Source organism: Phoca vitulina, unplaced genomic scaffold (assembly GCF_004348235.1).
Source record: "Phoca vitulina isolate PV1807 unplaced genomic scaffold, GSC_HSeal_1.0 scaffold4, whole genome shotgun sequence".
NCBI classification, from domain to species: Eukaryota; Metazoa; Chordata; class Mammalia; order Carnivora; family Phocidae; genus Phoca; species Phoca vitulina.
In genome coordinates this window covers 49,881,586-49,909,023 of record NW_022589707.1, presented here as the reverse complement: position 1 = coordinate 49,909,023, position 27,438 = coordinate 49,881,586, and the positions used below count along the sequence as shown (strand labels likewise).

The 27,438-nt window shown below is 36.3% G+C and overlaps 1 protein-coding gene across 1 annotated transcript in view; it reads left to right on the top strand.

The window, feature by feature from the left end:
* The window catches only part of AHR (aryl hydrocarbon receptor), a 50,284-nt gene extending 30,541 nt beyond the window's left edge, over nucleotides 1-19,743 (top strand). Inside the window, exons 5-11 of the mRNA XM_032401996.1 lie at nucleotides 2,747-2,870; nucleotides 3,604-3,734; nucleotides 5,129-5,331; nucleotides 6,050-6,159; nucleotides 6,817-6,958; nucleotides 15,324-16,551; nucleotides 19,514-19,743. Of these exons, the coding sequence (XP_032257887.1) occupies nucleotides 2,747-2,870; nucleotides 3,604-3,734; nucleotides 5,129-5,331; nucleotides 6,050-6,159; nucleotides 6,817-6,958; nucleotides 15,324-16,551; nucleotides 19,514-19,660 (2,085 nt within the window). The 3' untranslated portion in view covers nucleotides 19,661-19,743. The remainder of the gene's footprint in view (nucleotides 1-2,746; nucleotides 2,871-3,603; nucleotides 3,735-5,128; nucleotides 5,332-6,049; nucleotides 6,160-6,816; nucleotides 6,959-15,323; nucleotides 16,552-19,513) is intronic.
* The last annotated feature ends 7,695 nt before the right edge of the window (nucleotides 19,744-27,438 follow it).

The window sequence follows — 27,438 nt, the reverse complement described above, 5'->3', positions numbered from 1 at the left end:
TTGGTTACGGATATCAGAGGGCATATGGCAACTATGAAATGAATGAGGTGATATGTAAAGGTATAGGCAAAAATATCATGGCTCATACCTTTAATTCGGACTCAAGCTGATTATGGAAGCTTTCCTGAAGGAAATGGTATTTAAGCTAACCTAAAGAAAGCATAAGATTTAGACAGGTGGACAGTTGTGGAGGGAACACAGGAAAGAAAAGATACAATTACTGTAAACAGTAGACTGGAAATACTTTAAGAGATGAATATGTTTAGTTTGTTTAATGTTATTGAATAAATGGTGCATAAATGGAGTGGTAAGCTATTTGTTATATTTGAAGGACAAGAACATCTAATTTGAGAACAGTTTTGTAAGTACACTTGAATACTAGCTATTCTTTTTTTTTAAATTTTTTTATTGTTATGTTAATCACCATACATTACATCATTAGTTTTAGAGGTAGTGTTCCATGATTCATTATTTGTGCATAACACCCAGTGCTCCATGTAGAACGTGCCCTCTTTAATACCCATCACCAGGCTAACCCATCCTCCCACCCCCCTCCCCTCTAGAACCCTCAGTTTGTTTTTCAGAGTCCATCGTCTCTCATGGTTCGTCTCCCCCTCCGATTTCCCCCCCTTCATTCTTCCCCTCCTACTATCTTCTTCCTTTTTTTTTTTTCTTAACCTATATTGCATTATTTGTTTCAGAGGTACAGATCTGAGATTCAACAGTCTTGCACAATTCCCAGTGCTCACCATAGCACACACCCTTCCCAATGTCTATCACCCAGCCACCCCATCCCTCCCACCCCACCCCCCACTGCAGCAACCCTCAGTTTGTTTCCTGAGATTAAGAATTCCTCATATCAGTGAGGTCATATGATACATGTTTTTCTCTGATTGACTTATTTCGCTCAGCATAATACCCTCCAGTTCCATCCACGTCATTGCAAATGGCAAGATCTCATTCCTTTTGATGGCTGCATAATATTCCATTGTATATATATACCACATCTTCTTTATCCATTCGTCTGTCGATGGACATCTTGGCTCTTTCCACAGTTTGGCTATTGTGGACATTGCTGCTATAAAGGGGTGCATGTACCCCTTCGGATCCCTGCATTTGTATCTTTGGGGTAAATACCCAGTAGTGCAATTGCTGGATCGTGAATACTAGCTATTCTTATGTATCAGTATTTCCTAAATTCTAATGTGTCTAAGACTCACTTGTAAAACTCTAAAATCTTTGGGCCTCAGTTCCAGATATTCTGATTCAGTAGGTCAGAGTGGGGCCTATGAGTTTGCATTTCTAACAAGTTCACAAGTGATGCCAAGGCTGCTGGTTTGAATAGCAGTGTCTGCAGTGTTATATAGTCTGAAGTTTAAACTATGTCATATATACAATAGAAACCTGCAAGAGTTTTTGTTAAGGGAATGTGTATGCTGCAGTCTGTGTTTTAGATGAGAACTGTGGCAATTGGGTAATGGATGGCATCAAGATGGTTTAATGCTAGATTAAATTCACAGGGAAATTTAAGTCTAGATAGCTAAACTAGGTAGATAGTGGAACTTGGCCCTGCCACAAAGTCTGACTTGCTGAGAGGCAAGAGGTGGAGGAGGGATTCTAAGCCGGTCAAGGCATAATCCCTTACTCTTCTGGAGTGTACCAGAAGTAAAAATTTAATATAAAGAAAATCATTAGAGGATAGTGAAAGAAATACATAATACTTTTAAGCTTCAGAGAAGTCTAAGATGACTGGATTTTCAGACATGGTTTTGTGAAAGAAATAGGATTTAAAATAAGTTAAAAATAGAGCTACCCTATGACCCAGCAATTGCACTACTAGGTATTTACCCCAAAGATACAAATGTAGTGATCCGAAGGGGCACATGCACCCCAATGTCTATAGCAGCAATGTCCATAATAGCTAAACTGTGGAAAGAGCCCAGATGTCCATCGACAGATAAATCAATAAAGATGTGATACACACACACACACACACACACACACATGCGTGTGCGTACAATGGAATATTACTCAGACATCAGAAAGGATGAATACTTAGATTTACATTGACATGGATGGAACTGGAGAGTATCATGCTGAGCGAAATAAGTCAATCAGAGAAAGACAATTATCATATGGTTTCACTCATTGTGGAATATAAGAAACCATGCAGAGGATCATAGGGGAAGGGAGGGAAACCTGAATGGGAAGTCATCAGAGAGGGAGACAAACCAGGAGAGACTCTCAACTCCAGGAAACAAACTGAGAGTTGCTGGAAGGGAGGTGGGTAGGGGGATGGGGTAACTGGATGATGAACGTTAAGGAGGGCACGTGGTGTGATGAGCACTGGGTGTTGTATGTGTTGTATGAATTATTGAACTCTACATCTGAAACTAATGATGTACTATATGTTAAATAATGAATTTAAATTAAAAAAAATCAATAAATGGATAAAAATGAGCAGAATTTAATGTGTTGCAATTAAGGAGTGAGGAGGTGGCCTACTTGACTGAAAAGCATTCAGGTAAGAAAGTGATGGCAGATAACTTTTGGCTGAGCAGTTACAGTGCTCCCCTCTCTCTGGCTTTTCCTATCAGGATGACTGGAGAGCTTTGTGACCATCTGATGTGCATTCATCACCACTGACAAGCACCCAGTAATCTAGCTACATTTTGAAATTAATTCAGTGAGCCACATTTTTTTAATCAGTACTTTAAAAAAGTTTCCTTGTATCTTTTTTCTTTAGTCTGACGTCATACATCAGAGCGTATATGAACTTATTCATACTGAAGACCGAGGTGAATTTCAGCGTCAGCTACACTGGACATTAAACCCTTCACAGTGTACAGACTCTGGACAAAGAATTGATGGTAAGAATGCAAATGATAGTGTGGTGATTTTAAAAAATTTATTTACTTTTTTAGAGAGAGTATGTCAGTGGGGGAAGGGGCAGAGGGAGAGAGAGAGAGAGAAAAGCAGACTCCCTGCTGAGCACGGAGTCAGACACAAGGCTTGATCTTACACCCTGAGACCACAACCTGAGTGGAAATCAAGAATCAGACGCTTAACGGGATTGAATCATCCAGGTGCCCCTTTCAGTAATATATTTTATAAAAATCACTTAGACTATTGAGAGAGATTGGAAGAAATATGTAAGGTTGATACTCAAGTATGTATAAATTGTTCTGTCTGTAAAATGGACCAAATAAAAAAGCAAACTAGAATATGCAAGTATATAAAAACTTGTCTCAGTGCAATGCTTTTTTATGTTATTTTTTTAATTTATTTTTTATTTTTTATTAAAGTGTAATTAACATACATACAATGCTTTTAGAAGTCTATGAAAGTGTTAAGATAAAAAGTATTAGAAAATATGGATATTGTTGACAACAGATATAAAAACAAAACTGAATAAAGTATGTAGTAAAAGTGATACTCTGTACATTTTAGTTTCTTTTCATAAGCTACTCTTCTGAAAATGATTATTCCTTTTTTGTATTCAGAATAGAATCCAGTTTAGAAATTAGCACAAATTTCAGCTATCCAAACACTTGTTTATACAGCAAACTGACACGTAAATTTATGTTGCTATTATTTCTGCAGCAGCTAATGGGCTGCCACAGGCAGTAGGCTGTCACACCCCAGACCAGCTTCCTCCAGAAAACTCTTCCTGTATGGAAAGGAGCTTTGTGTGCCGACTCAGATGTCTCCTGGATAATTCATCTGGTTTTCTGGTAAGGTGCAAAATCTTATGATACTGGCAATTATTATTAATTTTCAGAAAGCAGAAAAGAAAACTGAAACCATTTTCTTTGGTTAGATTCGAGTATGAGTTTTAAAACTCCTTTATTAAAATAATTTCATAATGGGAAGTAAAGATTACTTTTTTCAGATTTCCAATATCTTCCATAACTCAAAATCTCAGTCTTGTAGGATGTAGTAACAAAGACTGAGTGAAATAACATAGAACCTTGTATTTTGCCTATTTTTAGGACTTTTTTAATGTATACGACTGAGAACTTTGTAGCCCTATTTAGCAACAGAATGCTTACCCTCTTCGGATTTAATCCTTGCCAGAAAGAAAAATTATCATGGTGTTTTCTACATAGCTACAGTAACTGCCACCTAGAAAAATGGTTGTATATTCGTGATTGCAGAATTGTCACGTGGTGTGAGCTGCCGTCGGGGAGGCTGAACGTGCAGCTCTAGCAGGCTACTTGAGGTGGTAGTGGTCTTTGTCCTTAAGATAGTGCATTCCGCTGGGTACAGAAGAAGAGAACGGAAAGCATGATCCACATTACCTTTGTGAATTATCAGGAGTTTGAAATAGATAATAAAATCTTAAATATTAGCAAACTGATTTTTGTTGATGTGTTTATTTCTGAAGATAATTTTGCTGACCCAGAGGTAGAATTGTGCTTTGAGATAGTCTTCCTAGTACTGATGTTCAGTTAATATGTATTTCTGAGATGGAATTTATATCATTGGGTCTTGTCTTCTTTGTGTTGCTATCATATATTGAGATCAGAATCATCCCTCAGCCTGTTTAATACACTTTTAAGCAATTAAATTGATCATGTTCACATTTAAATTATCTTTGTTTCCTGTCTTCTAAAAGTGCCCTTTACTGTTAATAGAGTTCTACATTCTTTACATGAATTTTATTATTCATTGTAGCGTTTTAATAAAATTGCATTTTATCTCTATATAAAAGATTACCATGAGTTATGAAACAGACAGTGAGCTATGGACTATAGCTTATCTGAATTTGAAAATTAATGTGCACTTAATGACTTTATCACTGTTCATTCATTGAGGAAGTAGGTACTGAATGCCAAGGGGAGGGGGGACTAGTATGCTAGGTGTGAATGACGGCACTTGTGAGCTCAGAAAGTGACACAGGTAATTTTGTTGTGACAATTCCCTTGTCAGCCCTTTTAAGATAGTGTTCGTAGGACCTTTGGGGATAGTTGTAATGGGCTTCCTGTGGAGAAAGGCATGAAAATAGCATTAGTCAGCCTCAGGAACTTTTATGGAATTACCAAGAGTGGAAATGGCCACGATTAGGCCTTTTGAAATGAACAGTTTTAAAGTGTTAATTTTAATGAACCGGTTTTGGTTTTTTAAGGCAATGAATTTCCAAGGCAGGTTAAAGTATCTTCATGGACAGAACAAGAAAGGGAAAGATGGATCAGTACTACCACCTCAGTTGGCTTTGTTTGCCATAGCGACTCCCCTTCAGCCACCATCCATCCTTGAGATCCGAACCAAAAATTTCATCTTCAGAACCAAACACAAACTAGACTTTACACCCACTGCTTGTGATGCCAAGTAAGTAAAACTTTTGCAGTTTTATTTCATTAAATGTTTGTTGCAGTAAATCTCTTTGCACGTAAAACATAGAGTGTAGCTTATAATGTTTATTATTATGTGAGCTGTTACTTCATACTCTGTCAGTATAGCCTTTTAAAATAATTTCATCAGGCTCACAGATCATCTTATAATTTTTTACAATACTTGTCACAATTTGTGTATCATAAAGATGAATTGCTTATATTATTAAGATTCAGTATCCTGATGACATTTATTGTTGGTTTGTTTTACATTTTTATAACATACAAACTTTATTTGATTTTTAGCCCTAGAAGTTTAGTAACTTTCAGAAAATTCTGAAGTAGACTGTGATATTAGCATTCATATCCTATCAAAATGTATCATTGTTTTTCTTCTAATATGGGATTGCAGACAGGTTTGAAAAACTTTGCCCCTCAAAATGGAGTATAAGCATTGTACATTTTTATTAAAGATTTTGTTTTATTTACATAATCTATTCTGTTAGATTCATCTTTAACCATGCTAATTTTCGTGTTCTTTATTCAGGAGAAGAAAACCATCTAAAACTGACATTAACAGCCATAAACAAAAGAAAGCAGTCACATGAATGTGGTTAATTGTTTCTACCTGCTAATGTAAAATTCTGAATGTCAAGGAAAACAGTGCAGAAAATGGCATATAACCAATTTCTTATTTTACCTTTTTTTTTAAACAGAGGAAAACTTGTTTTAGGCTATACTGAAGCAGAGTTGTGCATGAGAGGATCAGGATATCAATTTATTCATGCTGCTGATATGCTTTATTGTGCTGAGTACCATATCCGGAGTAAGTTATATTTCCTTATAAACATGCCTGGAAAATGGCATATGTTCTAGTACATATTTCAGAATATCACATAATGTGTTTAAGGCAACTACTTGAATAAACTTACACCCAGTGTCATACCATTATGATTAACCTGAATTACACTCTTTATTAACTGCTCTACAGCTGCCACACAAGAATATAGTAGTTTAATTACTATGAAAATGACCATTTTGTCAATGTTTTGCTCAATTTTAATAGCATTTTGAATGGCACCACTAATTTATAAATCTGTTAATATAGATTAGTATTTTATTACACAATTTTAAAGCATAAATGACAGAAATATTCCCTTTTTAAAATGAAAATAAGTTTTATCTTTGTGTTTTCCCCAAACTGGATACTCTCTCTATAGTTTAATGTGTTACCAGAAGTTTCTGACCTAATCTTCCCTTTAACCTACTAAATAATAAATTTAGTCTGAAATAGAAAAAAAATAAACTCTGAAGAACTATTTCCATGCATTTTTTTAACATACTGTGTTTAAAAGTTGTCAAGACATTTACCACCTCTGGTGATAAATGAAACACATCCAAAAGTGTGTTAGACGGGCTGTGTTTCAGAGACTTTCTTTAATATGTTGATTTGGGGTTTGATAATTTTTGTATTTGATTTTAGTGATTAAGACTGGAGAGAGTGGCCTGATAGTATTCAGGCTTCTTACCAAAGAAAATCGATGGACCTGGGTTCAGTCTAATGCACGCTTAGTGTATAAAAATGGAAGACCAGATTATATCATTGCAACTCAGAGACCTCTAACGTAAGTACACAGACAAAATGTTTCATGTCTTCATTTTATTTCTAATAACACTATGGTTTATAAATCCTCTTACGTGAAAACTTCCAAGTAAATTCTATGAGAATTTTCTCTGGAAGTAAAAACTGAAAAGACAATCTGTATAGAAAGAAGGCAAAGTGAAGGACATTGAGAAGATAGAATTGACAAACATTATTGAATGACTAAATATGTAGAATTACAGAAATAGAATAAACAATGAAAACACCAGGGTTTTACTCTGGTATATGAAGGAAGGATGAAAAGCTAGTGCCATCTGTAAAATAAAAGAAATATAGAAGAATGCTGTGTTTAGTATATGCTTTCTAAGCAAGCAGTGGCTTTGAAGTTTCTTATATATTCTGTGAGTGTTTTGTCAAATACCATATTGCAGATATTTTCTCCACTCTAGAGAGCTGATATTTGTATGTGCCTTGAGGTAAGGATCAACATGGATATTTTCCTTTATATGTATATCCAAGTGACTAGTAACATTTATTGAAAAGGACATCTTTTCCCCCCCTACACTGCATTTTAATTAGGGGGTTCTGTCTGTGGTTCTGTTTCTGGGTTCCATGAGTCTGGTTGTCTGTTTTCACACCAACAGCACATGGTCTTCGTTCTGTCTTTATAGTAAATCTTGATCTCTGAATGTATGCTCTCCTTCATGTTTGTTGAGGATTTTTTGTTGTTCTCCTTCAAGATTGTCGTCTCTGTTCTTTACCCTTTATATTTCCATAAATATTTTAGAAATCAGTTGTCAATTTCCATCGGAGTATCTCTTGGGATTTTGAATGGCATTACGTTGAAACTATAGCTTATTTGGGGAGAATTAACATCTTTATAATATTCTTCCAACCTGTGAACATGGTGAATATATGTATGTATATAGGCATATGGGTACATGAGTATGTACCTATGTCTTTGTTTCAGTAAGGGGTTGTATTTTTCTTACCCGAGTCTTATGTATTTTTCTTAATTTTACTTCTAGATATTTGATATGCGTGTATAGCAATTTCTAATTGTTGATTTTTTTTAATATTGGCTTGTATTCAGTGACCTTACTAAAATCTACTTTTTCTTATAATTTGTCTGGATTATTCCAAATTTTCTAACACATACCATGTATGTAATTTTTTTTCTTTTTAATCTTTAGACATTTATTATTTCTTAAAATTCCTTTATTGCACTGGTTAGGCCCTCAGTAAAATGTAAAGGAAATAATGATACCAGGTTTCATTTTTGTCTTCTTCCAAGCCTAAGAGGGAAACCCTTTAATGTTTTACTGTCGAGTATAATGTTTGTGGTAGTGTTTTCTTTTGCTATTTATACATATATATATTTAATTTAAAAGTTTCCCTTCTCTCTAGTTTACTAAATATTATCATCATGAATGGGTAAGGAATTTTGCCAAATACTTCCTCTGGATTCATTGACATGATGATGATTTTTCTCTTTTGTGCTCTATTTTCTTTTTACTTTGTAAGATCTATAGTGATTAAGTAATATTTCCTGATACTAGAAATTTGTGCCTTCTCTCTTAATATTGCTAGAAGGCCATTAGTTTTTAGTCTTCTCAAGGATCCAACTTTTGTTGATTTTTCCTATTTAATGTTTGTTTTCTACTTCATTTATGTCTGCTTATTATTTCTTTCCTTCTACTCTCTTTGGGTATAAATTGCTATATTTCCAACCTTTTCTTTAAGCTATTAATTTCCCTTTAAGTACAACTTCAACTACAGCCCTAATGTTTTGATAGGTCTTGTTTTTTCTATTCATGATTTGTTTAGAGTTATAGTGGTATGTACTTTATACGATGGGTATTTTCTCATGTTTTTGTTACTGAATTTTAGGCCAATTCCACTGAAGTTAGAAAACATTTTGAGTGATTTCAGTTCTTTGAAATCTGTGGTAGCTTATTTATGATCTAACATATGGTCAGTGATAGTAAAACATCCCATGTGCTTTCATTAAGAATATATGTTCTATTGCATGTATGGTGTTCTTCATACATCCAGTGGTCTAGTTTGTGCTGTTCATATTTTTATTATTTGATTTTTGTATTTGCTTATTCTGTTGTTAAGAGGTTATTTGTTGCATTTTCTCATTACTAATGACACAGGACATCTTTTTATATCTTTCTGGGGCATTTTCCTTCTGTGAATTTTCAGTTCAAATCATTTGCCTGTTTTCTACTGTGTTGGTTGGCTCTCTCTTGGTCCTCATTGGAGCTGTTTACTTAATATGGATATTGTATATATTTATACACACACTATAGTAGTATATATATGAAATTATAAATACGACATATTTTCTCCATGCCTTGACTTGATTTGTGAATTCTTTTGCCGTGCAAGCTTTTTAATTTTTATGTCAGTTATGCCACTATTTTCCTTTAGAGATTCTGGGGGTTTTTATGACTCTTCCCACTCAGATTTCTAAAAATTTTTTAAGTATAATTAACATACAATGTTATGTTAGTTTCAGGTGTACAACATAGTGATTCAACAATGATATACATTGTGCAATGCTCACTGTAAGTGTAGTTACCACCTGACAGCATATAAAGTTATTACAGTATTATTGACTATATTCCCTATGTTGTACTTTTCATCTCCATGATTTATTATACCTGGGAGTTTATACCTTTTAATCCCATTCATCTATTTCACTCATCCTCCTACCCCTTTCCCTCTGGCAACCACCAGTTTATTCTCTGTATTTGAGTCTGTATCTGTGTGTGTTATTTTGTTTTCTAGACTCCACATAAGTGAAATCATACATTTATCTTTCTCTGACTTATTTCACTTAGCATAATACCCTCTAGGTCCATCCATGTTTTCACAAATGGCAAAATTTCATTCTTTTTTATGGCTGAGCAATATACCATATCTTCCTTATCCTTTCATCTATTGATGCACACTAGGTTGCTTCCATAATTTGGTTATTACAAATAATGCTGCAGTAAAAATCGGGGGGCATGTATCTTTCAAATTAGTGTTTTCATTTTCTTTGGGTAAATACCCAGCAGTGGAATTACTGAGTTGTATGGTATTTCTGTTTTTAATTTTTTGAGGCACCTCCATACTGTTTTCCACAGTGGCTGTACCAGTTTACAGTCCCATCAACAGTACACAAGGGTTCCCTTTTCTCCACAGCCTCAACACTTGTTATTTCTGCTGTTGTTGATTTTAGCCATTCTGACAGGTGTGAGGTGATATGTCATTGTGGTTTTGATTTGCATTTCCCTGATGATGAGTTATGTTGATAATCTTTTCATGTGTCTATTAGCCATCTGTATATTTTCCTTAGGAAAATGTCTGTTCATGTCCTCTTTTTAATCAGATTGTTTTTGATGTTGAGTTGTATGAATTCTTTATATATTTTGAATATTAACCCCTTATTGGATATATCATTTGCAAATATCTTCTCGAATTCAGTAGGCTGCCTTTTCCTTTTGTTGGTGGTTTTCTTCACTGTGCAAAAGCTTTTTGTTTTGGTGTAGTCCCAATAGTTCATTTTTGCTTTTGTTTTCTAATTTGTTGGCATCTAATTTTTCTTACTAGTCTCTTTTTTTTTTTTAAGATTTTATTTATTTATTTGAGAGAGAATGAGAGAGAGCACATGAGAGGGGGGAGGGTCAGAGGGAGAAGCAGACTCCCCGCCGAGCAGGGAGCCCGATGCGGGACTTGATCCAGGGACTCCAGGATCATGACCTGAGCTGAAGGCAGCCGCTTAACCAACTGAGCCACCCAGGCGCCCTCTTACTAGTCTCTTAAATCATATGTATTTCTGTAGTGTTGGCTGTTACTCTTATTTCTGACTTTGTTTCTTCTTTTTTTCTTCTTCCTGGCTAAAGGTTTATCAATTTTCAATGATCCTTCTTGTTATTTTTATAATCTCTATTTCATTTATGTCTGCTCTAAACTCTATTAATTTCCTTCCTTCTACTAACTTGGGGTTTCATTTGTTCTTTTTCTAGTTGCTTTAAGTGAAAGGTTAGATTGAGACTGGTTTCTTGAGATAGGCCTATATCAGCATAAACTTCTTAGAACTACTTTTGCTGTGTCCCAAAATTGTACACCAATGTGTTTCCATTTTCATTTGTCTCCAGGTAATTTCCCATTTCCTTTTTGATTTCTTTGTTGACCCACTGGTTGTTTAATACCATGGTGTTTAGCCTCCCTGTGTTTGTGGCTTTTTTCTAGTTTTTTTCTTATAGTTGATTTCTAGATTTATAAAGAAAAAAAAATGCTTGATTTCAGTCTTAAATTTATTGAAACTTGTTTTGTGACCTAACATGATCTTAGAGAATGTTTCATGTTTGTATTCTGCTTCTTTTGGATGGAATGCTGTGTGTATATAGTAAGTCCATCTACTCTAAGATATCATACAAAGCCACAGTTTCCTCATTGATTTTCTGCTTGATCTATCCACTGATGTAAGTACAGTGCTAAAGTCCTACTACTATTGTATTATTGACAATTTCTCCCTGTAGATCTATCAGTATTTACTTTATATAATTTAGTGCTCTTATGCTAGGTGCATAGATGTTCACAATTATATCTATTTGTTGGATTGATCCCTTTATCATTATGTAATGCCTTCCATATCTCTTGTTATAGTCTTTGTTTTAAAATCTGTTTTGTCTGATAAGTATTGTTACCCCAGCTGCTTTTTTTTTTTTTTTTGGCTTTCATTTGCATGGAGTATTTTTTTTTCCATCCCTTCACTTTTAGTCTGAATTTGTCTTTAGGTCTGAAGCTAATCTCTTGTAGGCAGCATATTGAAGGATCTTGTTTTTTTATCCCTTCAGTCACCCTGTATCTTTTGACTGGAGTATCTAGGCCATTCAGTTACCAATAGGGATGTAGTTACTGCCATTTGTTCATTGTTTTCTGATTGTTTCTGTAGTTATTCCCTGTTATTTTCTGCTCTCTTCCCTTGATTGCTTTCTTTAGTGTTACACTTGGATTCCTTTCTCTTTTTTTTGTGTATGTGTATCTATTATACATTTTTAGTTTGTGGTGACCTTCAGGTTCATATATAACATCCCGAGTATATAGCAGTCTATATTAAGTTGATGGTTGCTTAAGTTTGAACACGTTGTCTAAGCACTGTTTTTACTATCCCTTCCATCTCTTATGTATTTGATATATTTTACATCTTTTGATTCCCTTTTATAGATAATTGATTTTATTTATTGTTTTTTAACAGTCATAAAGTTAAATCAGTCATTTACAAACGATTGATTGATCAACCTCTACTATAGGTTTGTCAGTGAAATTTTTTCCTTTCATAATTTTCTTCTGGTTATGCTCTGTTCTTTTTTGCTTAAAGCACTCCCTTTAACATTTCTTGTAAGGCTTGCTTAGTCATAATGAATTCTCCTTAACTTTTGATTGGGAAACTCTTCCTCTCCAATTTTGAGTAGAGTATTCTTGGTTGTAGGTTTTTTTCCTTTCAGCATTTTGAATATCTATCTCATGATGCTCCCTTCTGGCCTGCAGAGTTTGTGCTGAAAAAGCAGCTGACAGCCTTTATGGGGTTTCCTTTGTATATAAGTAGCTGCTGCTACTCTTGCTGCTTTTAACTTTGATGTGTCTTGGTGTGGAGCTCCTTGGGTTCATTGTATTTGAGACTCTCCTTAATGCCTGTTTCCTCCCCCTAGGGAATTTTTCAGCTATTATTTCTTCATGTATGTTTTCTGCCCCTTTCCCTCTCTTTCTTCTCCTACTGGGATCCCTATAATGTGAACATTTGTGTGCTTGATGTGGTCACAGAAGGCCCTTAATTTATCCTCTTTTTCTTTTTTGCTGTTCGATTTGGGTGCTTTCCATTGCCCTGTCTTCCAGATCTGTGATCTATTCTTCCCCATCTTCTGTTGCTGATCTCTAGTCTATTATTTTTCATTTTAGTTATTGTATTCGACTCTTATCTCTTCGTTGAACTTCTCACTGAGTTCGTCCATTCTTCTCCCAAGTCTGGTGAGCATTACTTTGAACTCTTTATCAGGTAGACTATTTAGTTTGTTTCTGGTTTTGCCCTACTTTTTATTTGGAGCATATTCCTCTGTCTTCTCATTTTTGACTTTCTAATTAGGTAAACAGCTACCTTGCCCAATTGTGAAGGAATAACCTGTAGGAACATCTGTCTACACTGCATGTCTCTGGCACCTTTTGCAGAGTGACTGCTGCCGCAGTGGGCACAGAATCCTGGCTTGCTCTGCAGGGCGGTGGGGGGGGGGGCACCCTGGCTGGGATAGTTAATTCCTAAATTCTTAGTACAGTCATTATTTCCACACTCAGTTTACATCCCTGACATCCTGCAGGAAAAATAAATTCTGAGTGGAATAAAGATCCAAATATAAGGGTTTTTTTTTGTTTTTAAAATTTTTTATTATGTTAATCCCCATACATTACATCATTAGTTTTTGATGTAGTGTTCCATGATTCATTCTTTGCATATAACATCCAGTGCTCCATGCAGAATGTGCCCTCAATACCCATCACCAGGTTAACCCATCACCCCAGAACCCTCAGTTTGTTTTTCAGAATCCAGTCTCTCATGGTTCGTCTTCCCCTTCCTGCTATCTATTTTTTTTTTTTTTTAACATATGTATTATTTGTTTCAGAGGTACAGGTCTTACACAATCACAGAGCTCACCATAGCACATACCCTCCCCAATGTCTATCACCCAGCCACCCCATCCCTCCCCCCACCACTACTACAGCAACCCTCAGTTTGTTACTAAGAATTCCTTATATCAGTGAGGTCATATGATGTATGTCTTTCTCTGATTGACTTATTTCGCTCAGCATAATACCCTCCAGTTCCATCCACATCATTGCAAATGGCAAGATTTCATTCCTTTTGATGGCTGCATAATATTCCATCATATATATATATATATATACCACAAGAACAAATATTGTGAAGATGTCAATGCTACCTAGAGCAATCTACACATTCAATGCAATCCCTATCAAAATACCATCAACTTTTTTCAAAGAAATGGAACAAATCATCCTAAAATTTGTATGGAACCAGAAAAAAAGCAAAGCTGGTGGCATCACAATTCCAGACTTCCAGCTCTATTACAAAGCTGTCATCATCAAGACAGTATGGTACTGGCACAAAAACAAACAGACACATAGATCAATGGAACAGAATAGAGAGCCCAGAAATGGACCCTCAACTCTATGGTCAACTAATCTTCGACAAAACAGGAAACAATGTCCAATGGAAAAAAGACAGTCTCTTCTTCAACAAATGGTGTTGGGAAAATTGGACAGCCATATGCAGAAGAATGAAACTGGACCATTTCCTTACACCACACACAAAAATAGACTCCAAATGGTTGAAAGACCTCAATGTGAGACAGGAGTCCATCAAAATCCTAAAGGAGAACACAGGCAGCAACCTCTTCGACCTCAGCCACAGCAACTTCTTCCTAGAAACATCGCCAAAGGCAAGGGAAGCAAGGGCAAAAATGAACTATTGGGACCTCATCAAGATAAAAAGCTTTTGCACAGCAAAAGAAACAGTCCACAAAACCAAAAGACAACCGACAGAATGGGAGAAGATATTTGCAAATGACATATCAGATAAAGGGCTAGTATCCAAAATCTATAAAGAACTTCTCAAACTCAACACCCAAAGAACACATGATCCAATCAAGAAATGGGCAGAAGACATGAACAGATATTTTTCCAAAGACATCCAAATGGCCAACAGACACATGAAAAAGTGCTCAGCATCGCTCGGCATCAGGGAAATCCAAATCAAAACCTCAATGAGATACCACCTCATACCAGTCAGAATGGCTAAAATTAACAAGTCAGGAAATGACAGCTGTTGGTGGGAATGCAGAGAAAGGGGAACCCTCCTCCACTGTTGGTGGGAATGCAAGCTGGTGCAGCCACTCTGGAAAACAGTGTGGAGGTTCCTCAAAAAGTTGAAAATAGAGCTACCATACGATCCAGCAATTGCACTACTGGGTATTTACCCCAAAGATACAAATGTAGGGATCTGAAGGGGTATGTGCACCCCGATGTTTATAGCAGCAATGTCCACAATAGCCAAACTGTGGAAAGAGCCAAGATGTCCATCAACAGATGAATGGATAATGACTGTACTAAGTTTTGGGGCAAATTCTAAATCACCTCAATTTGTCTAAAAAATTTTATAGCACTTGTCATTAGGAAAATGTCAAAATTAAGTTCGTGCTCTCTATCAAACTCAATTACAGTGTCTTTTGCTTGGTGTTTTTCTTTTAAATTTTTTATTTTAAAATGTTTATGCTACAACTCTTCCTAACATATGCAAACTTTTTTGTCCCCAATTTTAGAGATGAAGAAGGAACAGAACATTTACGAAAGCGAAATATGAAGATGCCATTTATGTTTACTACTGGAGAAGCTGTGTTATATGAGATAACCAGTCCTTTTCCTCCCGTGATGGATCCCTTACCAATAAGGACTAAATATGGTACAAGTGGGATAGATTCTGCTACCAAATCAGCTCTCAATAAGGATTCTCTCAATCCCAGTTCCCTCCTGGCTGCCATCATGCAACAGGATGAGTCTATTTATCTCTATCCCGCCTCAGGTAGCACCCCGTTTGGAAGAAATCTTTTTAGTGAACCTGTGAATGAATGCAGTAATTGGCAAGACAATATCGCACCAATGGGAAGTGACGGTATCCTGAAACATGAGGAAATAGATCATTCTCAGGAAATGAACCCAACACTCTCTGGAGGTCCGACAGGGCTCTTTCCAGACAACAGAAATAGTGACTTGTATGGTATTATGAAACAGCTAGGCATTGATTTTGAAGATATCAAACACATGCAACAGAATGAGGAATTTTTCAGAACTGACTTTTCGGTTGAGGATGACTTCCGAGATATTGACCTAACAGATGAAATCCTGACCTACGTCCAAGATTCTTTAAGCAAGCCCACCTTCGGGTGTTCAGACTACCCGCAGCCACAGTCCCTGGCTCTGAGCTCGAGCTGTGCGGTACAGGAGCCCCTGCAGTTCGCACAGCTGCAGCACCGCCCCGAGCACGGGGCCGTGGAGCGGGCACAGCTGTGTCAGAAAATGCAGCATATGCAAGTTAACAGCATGTTTGCCGACTGGAACCCTCACCCGTCCGTACCTCGGAGTTGTCCTCAGCAAGATCTGCAGCAGTATAGTGTCTTCTCAGACGTCCCTGGGACCAGTGAAGCGTTTCCCTACAAACCTGAGCTCAGTCCTGTACCGTACACACAGAACTTTATTCCCTGTAATCAGCCTGTGTTACCACAGCATTCCAACGGGACACAGTTAGGCTTTCCCATAGGGAATTTTGAACCATCCCCATACCCTACTAATAATTTAGAAGATTTTGTCACATGTTTACAAGTTCCTGAAAACCAAACCCATGGACTGAATCCAGAGTCAACCACAGTAAGTCCTCAGGCCTGTTACGCCGGGGCCGTGTCCCTGTATCAGTGCCAGCCGGAGCCACCACCCAGCAGTGTGGCCCGCATGCCCTACGATCCAGCGGCAGCGCCACAGGCATTTTTAAACAAGGTAAGGGTTTTATCGGACTCTGAATAAACCTTGCAGTGAATCTTCTCACATTATAAATATACATGAGCTATAAACTTTTTATGTCTGTGACTACTTTTTTATAAGCCAGTACTTTTCTAGTATTAGTATGTTACTAATAGATTTTTTTACTTGAGTTGTAAAGGAGAAACAAGTCAAGGGCTAAGGCAACATGAGTATGTCCATAAGTTACCAGGTGAAATTAGCGAAAAGTACATTGTTTAGAATAGATCCTTGGGTTTCTCTGTATGGTCCTTTAAAAATTCAGAGTTCCAAAATATATTTGCATTTTGAAAAGTAATTTCTTTAGGGGTACCTGGGTGACCCAACTCCCAACTCTTGATTTTGACTCAGGTCATGATCTCAGGTCTTGAGATTGAGCCCGGCATTGGGCTCCATGGTGGATGCGGAGCCTGCTTAAGATTCTTTCTCTCTCTCTCTTAATAAAATAAAAAAAAAACTGAAAAAAAAGAATTGAGGGTTTTTTTTTTTTATGTTATGTTAATCACCATGCATTACATCATTAGTTTTTGATGTAGTGTTCCATGATTCATTGTTTGCATATAACACCCAGTGCTCCATGCAGTACGTGCCCTCTTTAATACCCATCACCGGGCTAACCCATCCCCCTCCCCTCTAGAACCCTCAGTTTGTTTCTCAGAGTCCATAGTCTCTCATGGTTCGTCTCCCCCTCCGATTTCCCCCCCTTCATTTTACCCTTCCTGCTATCTTTTTTTTTTTAACATATAATGTATTATTTGTTTCAGAGGTACAGATCTGTGATTCAACAGTCTTACACAATTCACAGCACTCACCATAGCACATACCCTCCCCAGTATCCATCACCCAGCCACCCCATCCCTCCCACCCCCCACCACTCCAGCAACCCTCAGTTTGTTTCCTGAGATTCAGTCTTTTTATATGGGTTATAGTCAGTATGGTTGTGCTTTCTTCAAATGACATTTGTCCTTGGTGATCCCTGAATTCAGTGCTAGTTTCCTCAGTATTCTCTGGCAATACCCCCATGTTATCTGCCAGATCCTCAGTTTATCCTTTTTTCTTCTGGCACTTTTTTAAAAAGCCTAACTTACTGATTTTCTTTCATGTGGTCAAACTTGACACTGTATTTTATTTTTTAAATTTTTACTTATTTTTTAAGTAAGCTCCATACCCAACATGGGGCTTGACCTTACAACACCAAGATCAAGAGTCACATACTCTACTGACTCAGCCACCCAGACACTTCTGTATTTTTGTTTTTTAAATATGTCATCAAAATCTTTCTACCAGCAACCACACTTTAAAAGTAATCACTTAAAAAAAGTTAACAAGGATGATAGCTGCTCTCTATGGCTTCTTGGGAATGTATGTTTACATTCGTGCTTTTCCATTAGAAAGTATTTAGTTCACTTTAAAGTATAATTAAGTAGGCTTTTGAAGAAAATCCTGATCTAAATTAAGTTCATTGGTCTCTATTTACTGTATATTAAAGTTATAGATTAGCAAAAACGGTTCAAGTTCATATTTGTAATTGTTTTTTATGACATTTTTCATACATTTGGTTTGTCTGTAGATGAGCTTTGCAGCAGGAAATAGCAGTGGAAGTTTTTCCTCTGATATATATCCAGTCTATCCTCATTCCCAACATTCTTCAACTATCTCGAAATTTAGTTTTCAGTGACAGTCTACCTCAAAACATTGCTGTGATGTGGCATAGATAGGTAACTTGAGTAAACTGTTGACAAGTTAATCATTGAGTTTAAAATTTAGTTAATCATAGTTTAAAATTGCATTACCACAAGTTCTTCATTTTCCCCCTTTGGATTACTTCTTTATGAATAGTAAGGTAATAGGAAGTCTGTAGACCTATCTATATATTCCCCGAGGGAAGTATTTAAAATTTCCTATGTGGTTCACATTATATTTCTATCGTACAGCACTTCTTTTGATAATATATTTAAAGAGAATTGCTGGCATGCATCGTGTTATGACTGATAGGCGTCATTTGGTCAAAGCCTACCATTCTCTGGGTAACACCAACTTGCACTTGAAGACTCCACATGGCTGCCGTTCATTGAAGCCCTAGATTATGTGACTTTTACTATATATTTAATATGTGTTTTGGAGGATCTTTTAAGTCTAATGTTAACATTAAGTCTAACGTTACATTGGTTTTATTTGAAGCAACTGAAGGTATGATTTCAACCTATTTGAAAGTTCCCACAACTTTCACTATATACTAAAATGCAAAGGTTCTATAATCTATAAAGCCCTACAGAACTGTGTATCTGCCTTTTTTTTTAGCAGCATTACAGACTAATTAGACTAATTTTATTGTAAGAGGATATTTGGTAACTTAAGTACTATTAAAATGGTCCCAATTACAGATTAAAAGCATATAACAAAAAATTCATTTAGGAAATCCTACCCATCTCTGTAATATTTTAGGAATATTAAGACATCTTTATCAGAACTGACCTCTTATGGAAAAGTCCTAGGTCTGTAGTCCAGCGTATTAATTTTGAATGCAGTCACTTCATTGGTACCCAGAACTTGACTGAGATGAAATCTGGCCAAAGCAAACCTATGACGGATAAATATAACTGTGATTCATAGCTGGTACTCTCTGAGACATCAGTTCCTATCCAAACCAAAGGCAATTTGTTCATCAAATACTCTTCTAATGTATGGAGTGCCAAATCTGAGCTGAGACCAAGGTATCACACATCAGATGTACCATCTAATGGAGAAACCAAAGGTTATAAATGTAACACATAATATGTGCTCAGTGGGTCTTCATGGAACATTTAAAATGTAGCAACAGTAAAGAATTTGAAGTTTAACAATATGAAGGCAAATATTTTAAAACTGCATTTTAATATATCATTTAGTGGCTTAAGATACTTGAAAGATCTAATTAATCACATTGCTATTTTGTTTGCAGTTTCAGAATGGAGGAGTTTTAAATGAAACCTATCCTGCTGAATTAAATAATATAGGTAACACTCAGACTACCACACATCTTCAGGCCCTTCATCACCCATCAGAAGCCAGACCTTTCCCTGATTTGACATCCAGTGGATTCCTATAATTCCAACCCCATTTTATGCACCTTGGTTTTCGGATGAGTTTGCAGAAGATTACAGAATAATAAAACTGTCAGTGTTGGTCATCAGCAAGTTTCCATGGAGGCATTGTTGTGTGTTGTTGTTTGTGCTATTTTTCCAAACCAATGTTTTTAAGAGTTAAAAAAATTATCAAAAATAACATATCCTAAAGTCATTAAAATAGAAAGTGTGCTGCCCCAGAGGGTGAGAGTCCATCTCTATTTCACGTGATTCTGAGTACCGGGGAATATACAAAACTTATTTAGGGGAACTTTAGGACACTTTTAAATTTCTGTCGGAAAAAAAAAAATGAAATACTTTTGAGTTTTAAACTTCTACGTTGTCAATACACCAAATACAGAATTAAACTCCTTTTATTTTTGGCTTCGGCTTTTATCTCCGATATTAAAATAAGTGGTGTGGTGCTTTTATAAAAGATAATCTCAGTGCTTTCCTCCTTCATTGTTAATATAAGTGCCTCACAATTTTTTATACCTCTAACACTGTAGGATGTATATTTGATAGAAAATATACCTTTTTTAATTAATAACATTCTACGCACAAATATTATTTGTATTTCTTAAATTCAGTCATTTTTATTATTCCAAGCATGTTTTAACTGCACTACTCACCCACTCTCTTCAGGAAAAGGGCAAATAATGATTGAGAAGATATTTATTATATAATCCAGTTGCTTCTAGACTCTAAATGTTGCTCTGTGCCTTATGTTGAAAAATTTTGAAAGTAAAATGTGTTTCTGAATTATTTTTTGATCATCATATAAACATTAAGACCACAGCACTAAAATTTCAACAGTGTTTTCAGAAGAAAGACAGATACCACCATTTACCTTTACTAAAATCTCCGTGATCACTGAATGTTGCAATGTGGAAAAATCTGCTTGAATGCAACCATGTTTATTAACTTGCAATGAGGAGAAGTAGCTTTATTTCTAGCTCTTTAATTAATCACCCATTTCAATGTGTATAAATTCTTTAAAAACTATTTTAGATCTAGAATGAGCTTTAAGGTATAATGTGTTGACTTTATAAATTTCACTTCTTAATACAGTGGAAACTATTTTTCTCATATTTGAGGAGTGTTAAGATTGAATATAGCAATGTTTGATGCGAAGTATTGTTAATGAGTGAAATGAATGGTGCAATTATAGTTTATAATGAACAAAATTATTTGTAAAATATTTTCAATCTTTCATTTAAAAAGTCTGTACCCTATATATGCACCTAATTTGGGTCTTACATATTTTATCAGTGCATCTTTTTAAGAAATCATACAATGAATGCAACTGCTTTTACCTTGGTATTAAGACAACCATGCAGTTCTCTTAACTTCAAACATTATGTTGTTTATATGATATAATGACCTTTATTATCAGTAAGGCAAATTAATCACCCTACTAAGTTTACCATCCTCGGGTGATTTTTAAAAAATACCCTTTTACTTAAATGTGACATCTGAAGGGCAGACACAGATTGCATGTAGTATATAAAAACATGATGGAATCTCAAACTGAGATGTAGTATTAAAATACAATATTTTTCACTTTTTTTTAGTAAATCAATGTATATAAAAGGCTTCAGACAAAATATGTCAGTTATATGCATTTTCAGTCAAAATTTTCAATCTGTAGCATCAATTTAAATGTTGAAAAAAATAAATTTATCTAAACCATTTCATAATTTGTTTTCAGCACGAGGTATCACTGAAGATTTAGAGCAGGGTCTGCATTAATATTCCATTTTTTTACATTTAAGCCTTTCATTAAAGTCTTCATGTAACCATTTTTTTAGTCTTTTCCACATGTTTTTGAGTGAATTATTTAGCAGATAAATAGGCTTATTTTAAATTGTGAATAGGATGACAGTTATGCACTTACACAGTTACAAAATTTTAAAGCAATACTGTATATTTTTATCTATATAAAATAACTAAAATGTATCTAATAACAACAAAATCACATTAAACCAAATATACATTTGTCTGTATTGCTAAATGCCAAAGGATGCTGTGTGTGTACCCGCTCTAACGAGGGATTCATTTTTACATGATGTGCACTTCTGAGGATATGGATGTGTCTAATTTGAACTTCTATACCAGTTTGTTCTTCTCGTATCTGAAGATTCACCAGTGTTTCAATGTAGTAGGAAGCTTTCAATCATCACTATGCTGTACCATCTCGTGTTTCTCAGTATTACCAAATTTTAGGTAGATGTTTTCATGGCTTTTCTCTTTTCTTCAAAATGTTACTGCTTACCTATGCCATGCATACATTTTTGTTTAAAATATGATTTTATCCTTATCAAACAAAATTGTATACAATAATATATGGTAATAAAATAATCACTAAGTATAAATAATATGTTTTAATGTAAATTCTTTCTGGTCCATATAGAGGAAATGAGCATGTTTAGTATAGTATTATAACTGTGTTAGATGAAGGCAATCTACAATATTTAAGGATACATTAAACAATAATTCATAAACTTCTTATAAAGTTCTGCCCCTGGATATTTTAGCCTTTACCTGAATTTATATTTTTTATAAAAACACCCTTCAAATAACTTCATAAAGTGCTTCTGAAATAGAATGTTCTTTTAAATTTTGTATTAGTGTTATAGATGTAATGGTGTTAATATCTCAGATTACATTTTAAAATTCCATTTTAATATTTCAAGAATATTTGACAAATTTTTAAAACAACTCATCATGTGCTTAGATTAGAATAAGTATGGCTCAAGCCTATATCCTCTAACAGATACAAATGATATGATAAGCCTTCGGTGTCAAATTCCTGACTATTAAAACATTCACCAAGAATTCTGCAATTAGAATTATTTGAAGAAAAAAGTCTGAGAAAAATGAAGTTTCCATTCTAATAACATTTTTCTTATATTAGTCTTATGTTCAGCCTTTATAATTATTAGGGATTTTTGTCAACATCTCGATACATAAACCTAACAATTTAGTACCATACTTAATTCTGAACACTTTAGAAAGACTGAGTCTTTTACCTAAGAGTTACATAAAATACTGAATTTTAACCATTTGACTGGAAAACATCCAGTACAAATCCAGATAATCATATTTCTGATCTTTGCTTTCACTCAAATGGCTTCTATTAGCAGGAATGACTTCAACTTGCCCTCTTTCACCAAGCCTACCAGACACGGACCCAGCAGTGTTAGCTACTCACGGGATAATAAATAAATACATCACTAATTTTTCCCCCAGTGTCTGCAGATGACTTTGCTGGCAGTTTTATTAATAAAATTGAAATCATCAAAAACCCTAACACATCCTCAAGATGTCCGCACCTTCAGCTCAAACACACCACTGTCCTTGATCTCTGAGGCTCACCTCTAGTATGTGAGGAGAGGTTCCCCTAACTCCAAGAAGAATGCCCTTCCTTTCCAAGTCTTGTGCACATTTCCCCATCCAATCTTGTCTCCCCCTCTCCATAAACTTCCCTGGGTGCAGGTTCTCCCTCCATCCTGGAAATAATCACTTGACCCTGCCATCTTTTATTATTAAATTCTTTATCTCCTTTCTCTAAAACAATTTTTGATCTCCTGAAATTTGGTTTTATTTTCCACCCTTCCATTACACTGCTTTGTGGAAGTTCACTTAATTCCCTCCTTGCTGTAAGCTGATTTGCTGTGGCCCAGCAGCCAAGTTCAACCCTCAATGCACTTTTTTCCTCCCTTAGTTTCCGTGTTATTAATTCTCCTGCAACCTCCTATCACTCCCTCTCTTTCCTTTGTTAGCTACTCTCCCCCCTTCCCATCTGGCAACAGGCTTAGTTCTGACCATTTGTGATTTTTTTTTTCTCTATATACTGTACCTTTGGAAGCACATCTATTCTGCTACTCCTGCCTTTATGAATTGCTTCAAAATCTGTTATCTCACCTCTAAAAAAGGGGGTGAGATAAAAAGACACCTCATTACTGATTGACATTTGTGGAACATCCTTTTCCTCTGAAAATGTAGCAAAGCTAAGCACACAGACCCTGGACTCTCATTCTTGGCTTTCCACATGTGTGATAGGAATCGCTGGGAAGGTTTGTTACTCTCTGAGTCAGAGTTTCTACAAAATAAGGGTAATGGTAATACCTGCCTCACTGGATTGTTGGAGGACTCAATAAATAATTTATGTAAAAGTATTTAGTTGCCAATGGCCAAAACTGGAACAATTTGAGCAACAAAATAAATAATAGCATTGGATTAAAACCCAAAGAATAAACATCCATGAGTCCATCCTCTTATTATATATAAGTGATTAAATACATAAGTAAGCGAGCAAGAAGGGGTAAATCTTCCTCATGAAGAAGCACAAGTATTTGTAGATATTATACTTTCCAGTCGATGGAGTTTAATACCTCCTCCTGCTGAGCAGGGGCTAAACTCAGCAACTTGCTCCCCAAGAAAAGAGTGGGGGGGGGATAATGAGTTTATAGAAATCTGGCAAGCACTGCTTTAACGTAGTGATGGAGGTTGACGTCACCAATGGTAAGTCATTGTAGCCCCTTCTCCCTAAATGATGCTATGACAAGCACACTCCCGCTCTATGGTATCTTCAGAAACATATAATCCCAGTCTAATTGTGAGAGAATATCAGACAAGACGCAAACTGAGAGACATTCCACAAGACTCCTTGGAGTATTCTGTAAAATGTAAAGGTCAAAAAAGCAGAGATGGAGACACCATCACAGACCAAAGGAGACTTAAGGAGGCATGGCAACTAAATACGGTATGGCGTCTGGGACTGCATCTTGCCCCAGCAAAAGGACAAAGCTGCAAACAAGGGTCCAACTGCACAAAAAAAGGCAACAACTGCAGAAATCCCAATAAAGTTTAACAGTGGTACACAACTATGAACTAATTTCCTAGTTTCACCAATGTCCCGTGGTTGCGGGAGACATTAGTGTTAGAGACATTCAGGTTGGGATGAAGGGAATAAAGGAACTCTGGATTTTTGCATCTCTAATGTAAATCTAAAATTGTTCCAAAATACTTGATTTAAAAATCATTTTCCTATTAAAAAAAAAACACACAAACACACGGTTTGTTGATTACCACATGGTAAGTACTCAATAAATACCTGCCATTCCTCTTTCCCTGTGATAGCTAAAGAATCTCTTCTCAGTTGGAGATAAATCTTGCGCATGACACCAATCCTTCTCATTCTGTTTACTGAAGATTTGATGAATGTCTTGGTTTTTAGCCTCCAGTGTTCCTTTCCACTTTTACCTCCTGACATCATCCTTATCAATGATCCTTCTAGCCTTATTTCTGTAACGTGTACCCATCAACTATAATAGTCCATTTTCCATGCCAGGCGAGGACAGCCACAAGTCAGACTTGGAGCATTTGTAAATGCCTTAACCTCTGTGAACTTGAAACTTCCTTTTTTAATCACTCTATCTTCTCTCCTTTCCCAATCCTGTCTTCTTTGTTTAATTAGCTCTCCACCCTCTAGTGAGCTCCAGTCCCCAGAGGGCATATTATATTATTCTTTTTCAGTCCTACAGCCTGGACCTCACTATCAGGATTTCAGCAATACTGCTGCTTGTATCGTGGAATTGCTCACTTCCTTATTGCTAACGGCCACTCCAATCCATAGCCCTGGCCAAAACACCTTCTTTTCCTAGTAAGCTGGAAAAAGTAACAAAACTGAAATAATTGGCCTCACCACAAGCTTTTACCATGCCTATGGCAGAGACCGACAGTTACCTACACTGATAGCATTTATCCTGCCTGCTTAGTCAGAGAACCCTGACTTTCCTCTGGTCATACTGAGGGAAAACAACTACGTTTTCCAGCCTCCTTCACGGACAGGTTAGCTAATGTGAGTTTTGGCCAAATAGAGGAAAGCAGCATGTGTGTGATACTTCCAGAAAGGCTGCTTAAAGAGACCTCATGTGGCAGCAAGGAACCTACTCTGCTTTTTTCCTTTCCTCTGCTAGCCAGCGCATGGCATGTGATGAAGCCAAGAGCGAGCAGCTCTCTCTCGAACTGGGAAAACAGAAGTTGGTAACTAGAAAGGTAAAGCAAAACTAGAATGAGCCAGTGTTCCTCATGACTTGGAACCGCCAAACCACTCCTTGTCTGCCTTCCTCTGGACTCCTTCCCTCCTTCCTTCCTTCCTTCCTTCTCTCTCCCTCTCTCTCTCTTCTTTTCTTCCCTTTCTTTTTCTTTCTTTCCAGAGAGCACGTGTTTGTGGAGGGGGGATGGGACAGGGGGTGGGGGGAGAGGGAGAGAGAGAATCTTAAGCAGGCTCCATGCTGAGCATGGACATGGGGTTCAATCTCACAACCCTGATACCATGACCTGAGCAGAAATCAAGAGTTGGACACTCAACTGACTGGGCCTCCCAGGTGCCCCTGGACATCTTTTATAATAAAAGATAAATAGACTTCTAACTCAGTTAACACATCTTTCTAATATCTACCCCACCCCCACTCAGTAGCATCCTCATCTCTCTCGCTACGATGACATTCTAATTTGACTGAAAATAGTCTGATACAAATTTCAGTTTTCTATTCTTTGACTTTTACATTTCTTTCAACCATCCTCTCAGATTTCCCTTATTCCATTTTCTCTCAACTTCAGTGCACTGGTTTCTTCAGCATACAAGCATAATCCATTCTCTCTTAAGAAAAAGAAATCAAACTACTATTTCATGCTTTTGTTTTGTTTTGTTTTCATTACATCTAAATAGAGCAGCTGACTAAGGCTTGCTTGCTTTTCTTCATTACGGACCTCTTATCAAATCTTCACACTCTGAATTTCACTATTTCCAATTTTATGGGTACAAATGTGCTATTAAGTCACAAAGTTTATCTTCCTTGATACTTTCTTTCCTCGGGTTCTGTAAGCTTGTACTTGATTTTCTTGACTTCTGCTTACTCTTGGTCCTGCTCCTCCACCTTACATAACTCTATAGACCTCTCTTCTGATTTCCTGCCCCAGATTTTCCATGGTATATTTTGTACAATATATAGTATAGTTTTTAAATACCCTACCAGTACCTTCAACTGTTTTTGCACAAAACTGAATGAACCATTTTCCCTCCTAAGTCTGGTGATTCTCCCATCATTTTTGTGTATACCTCCATCTCTATGCTTCTACTAGCCTAAACCCAAATCCTCACATCTTTACCTCTCCATTACCATAGTAGTAATGGACACTGGACAATGGAATCTTTTGCTTCTGTACTTAAAAGATCTTAGACACTTCTGACTAAAATCATAGTTAGGAACTCAGCTAGAATGATGTGCTGACCCCCAGCAAGAAAAGGCAGACTAGCAGAGAAGAATCTTCTACATGAGATAGGAAAGGAATGTATAGGAGTTACAAGGATTGAGGAAGTTTTAAAATTAAGAACATGTTTTTAACAAGCAAAGGTTTGGGAGTGGGCAAGGAATCATTCATTCAACAAACATTGAGCTAACCAGTGATATAGGGAGCAATTCTAGGTTGAAGCTAAAGCATCCAGCTGAATAGTTTCTATTTGACTCCCTCCTGATGGGATCCATCTGTGTCCCTCATGTATGGTCCAGGTCCTTGGGACTTGGTGTCTCTGATTCCAAAAGAACCAGAAATAGTGTATTTTACTGGGTGTTCATGGGCCATCTTGCATCTGTGTCATTTGGGGGGTGCTATAAAAATTAGAATTCTTAAGACACTCCATGCTCACTCAATCAAAAGTCCTGAGAATCTTATTGTTAACAAGTATCTCTGA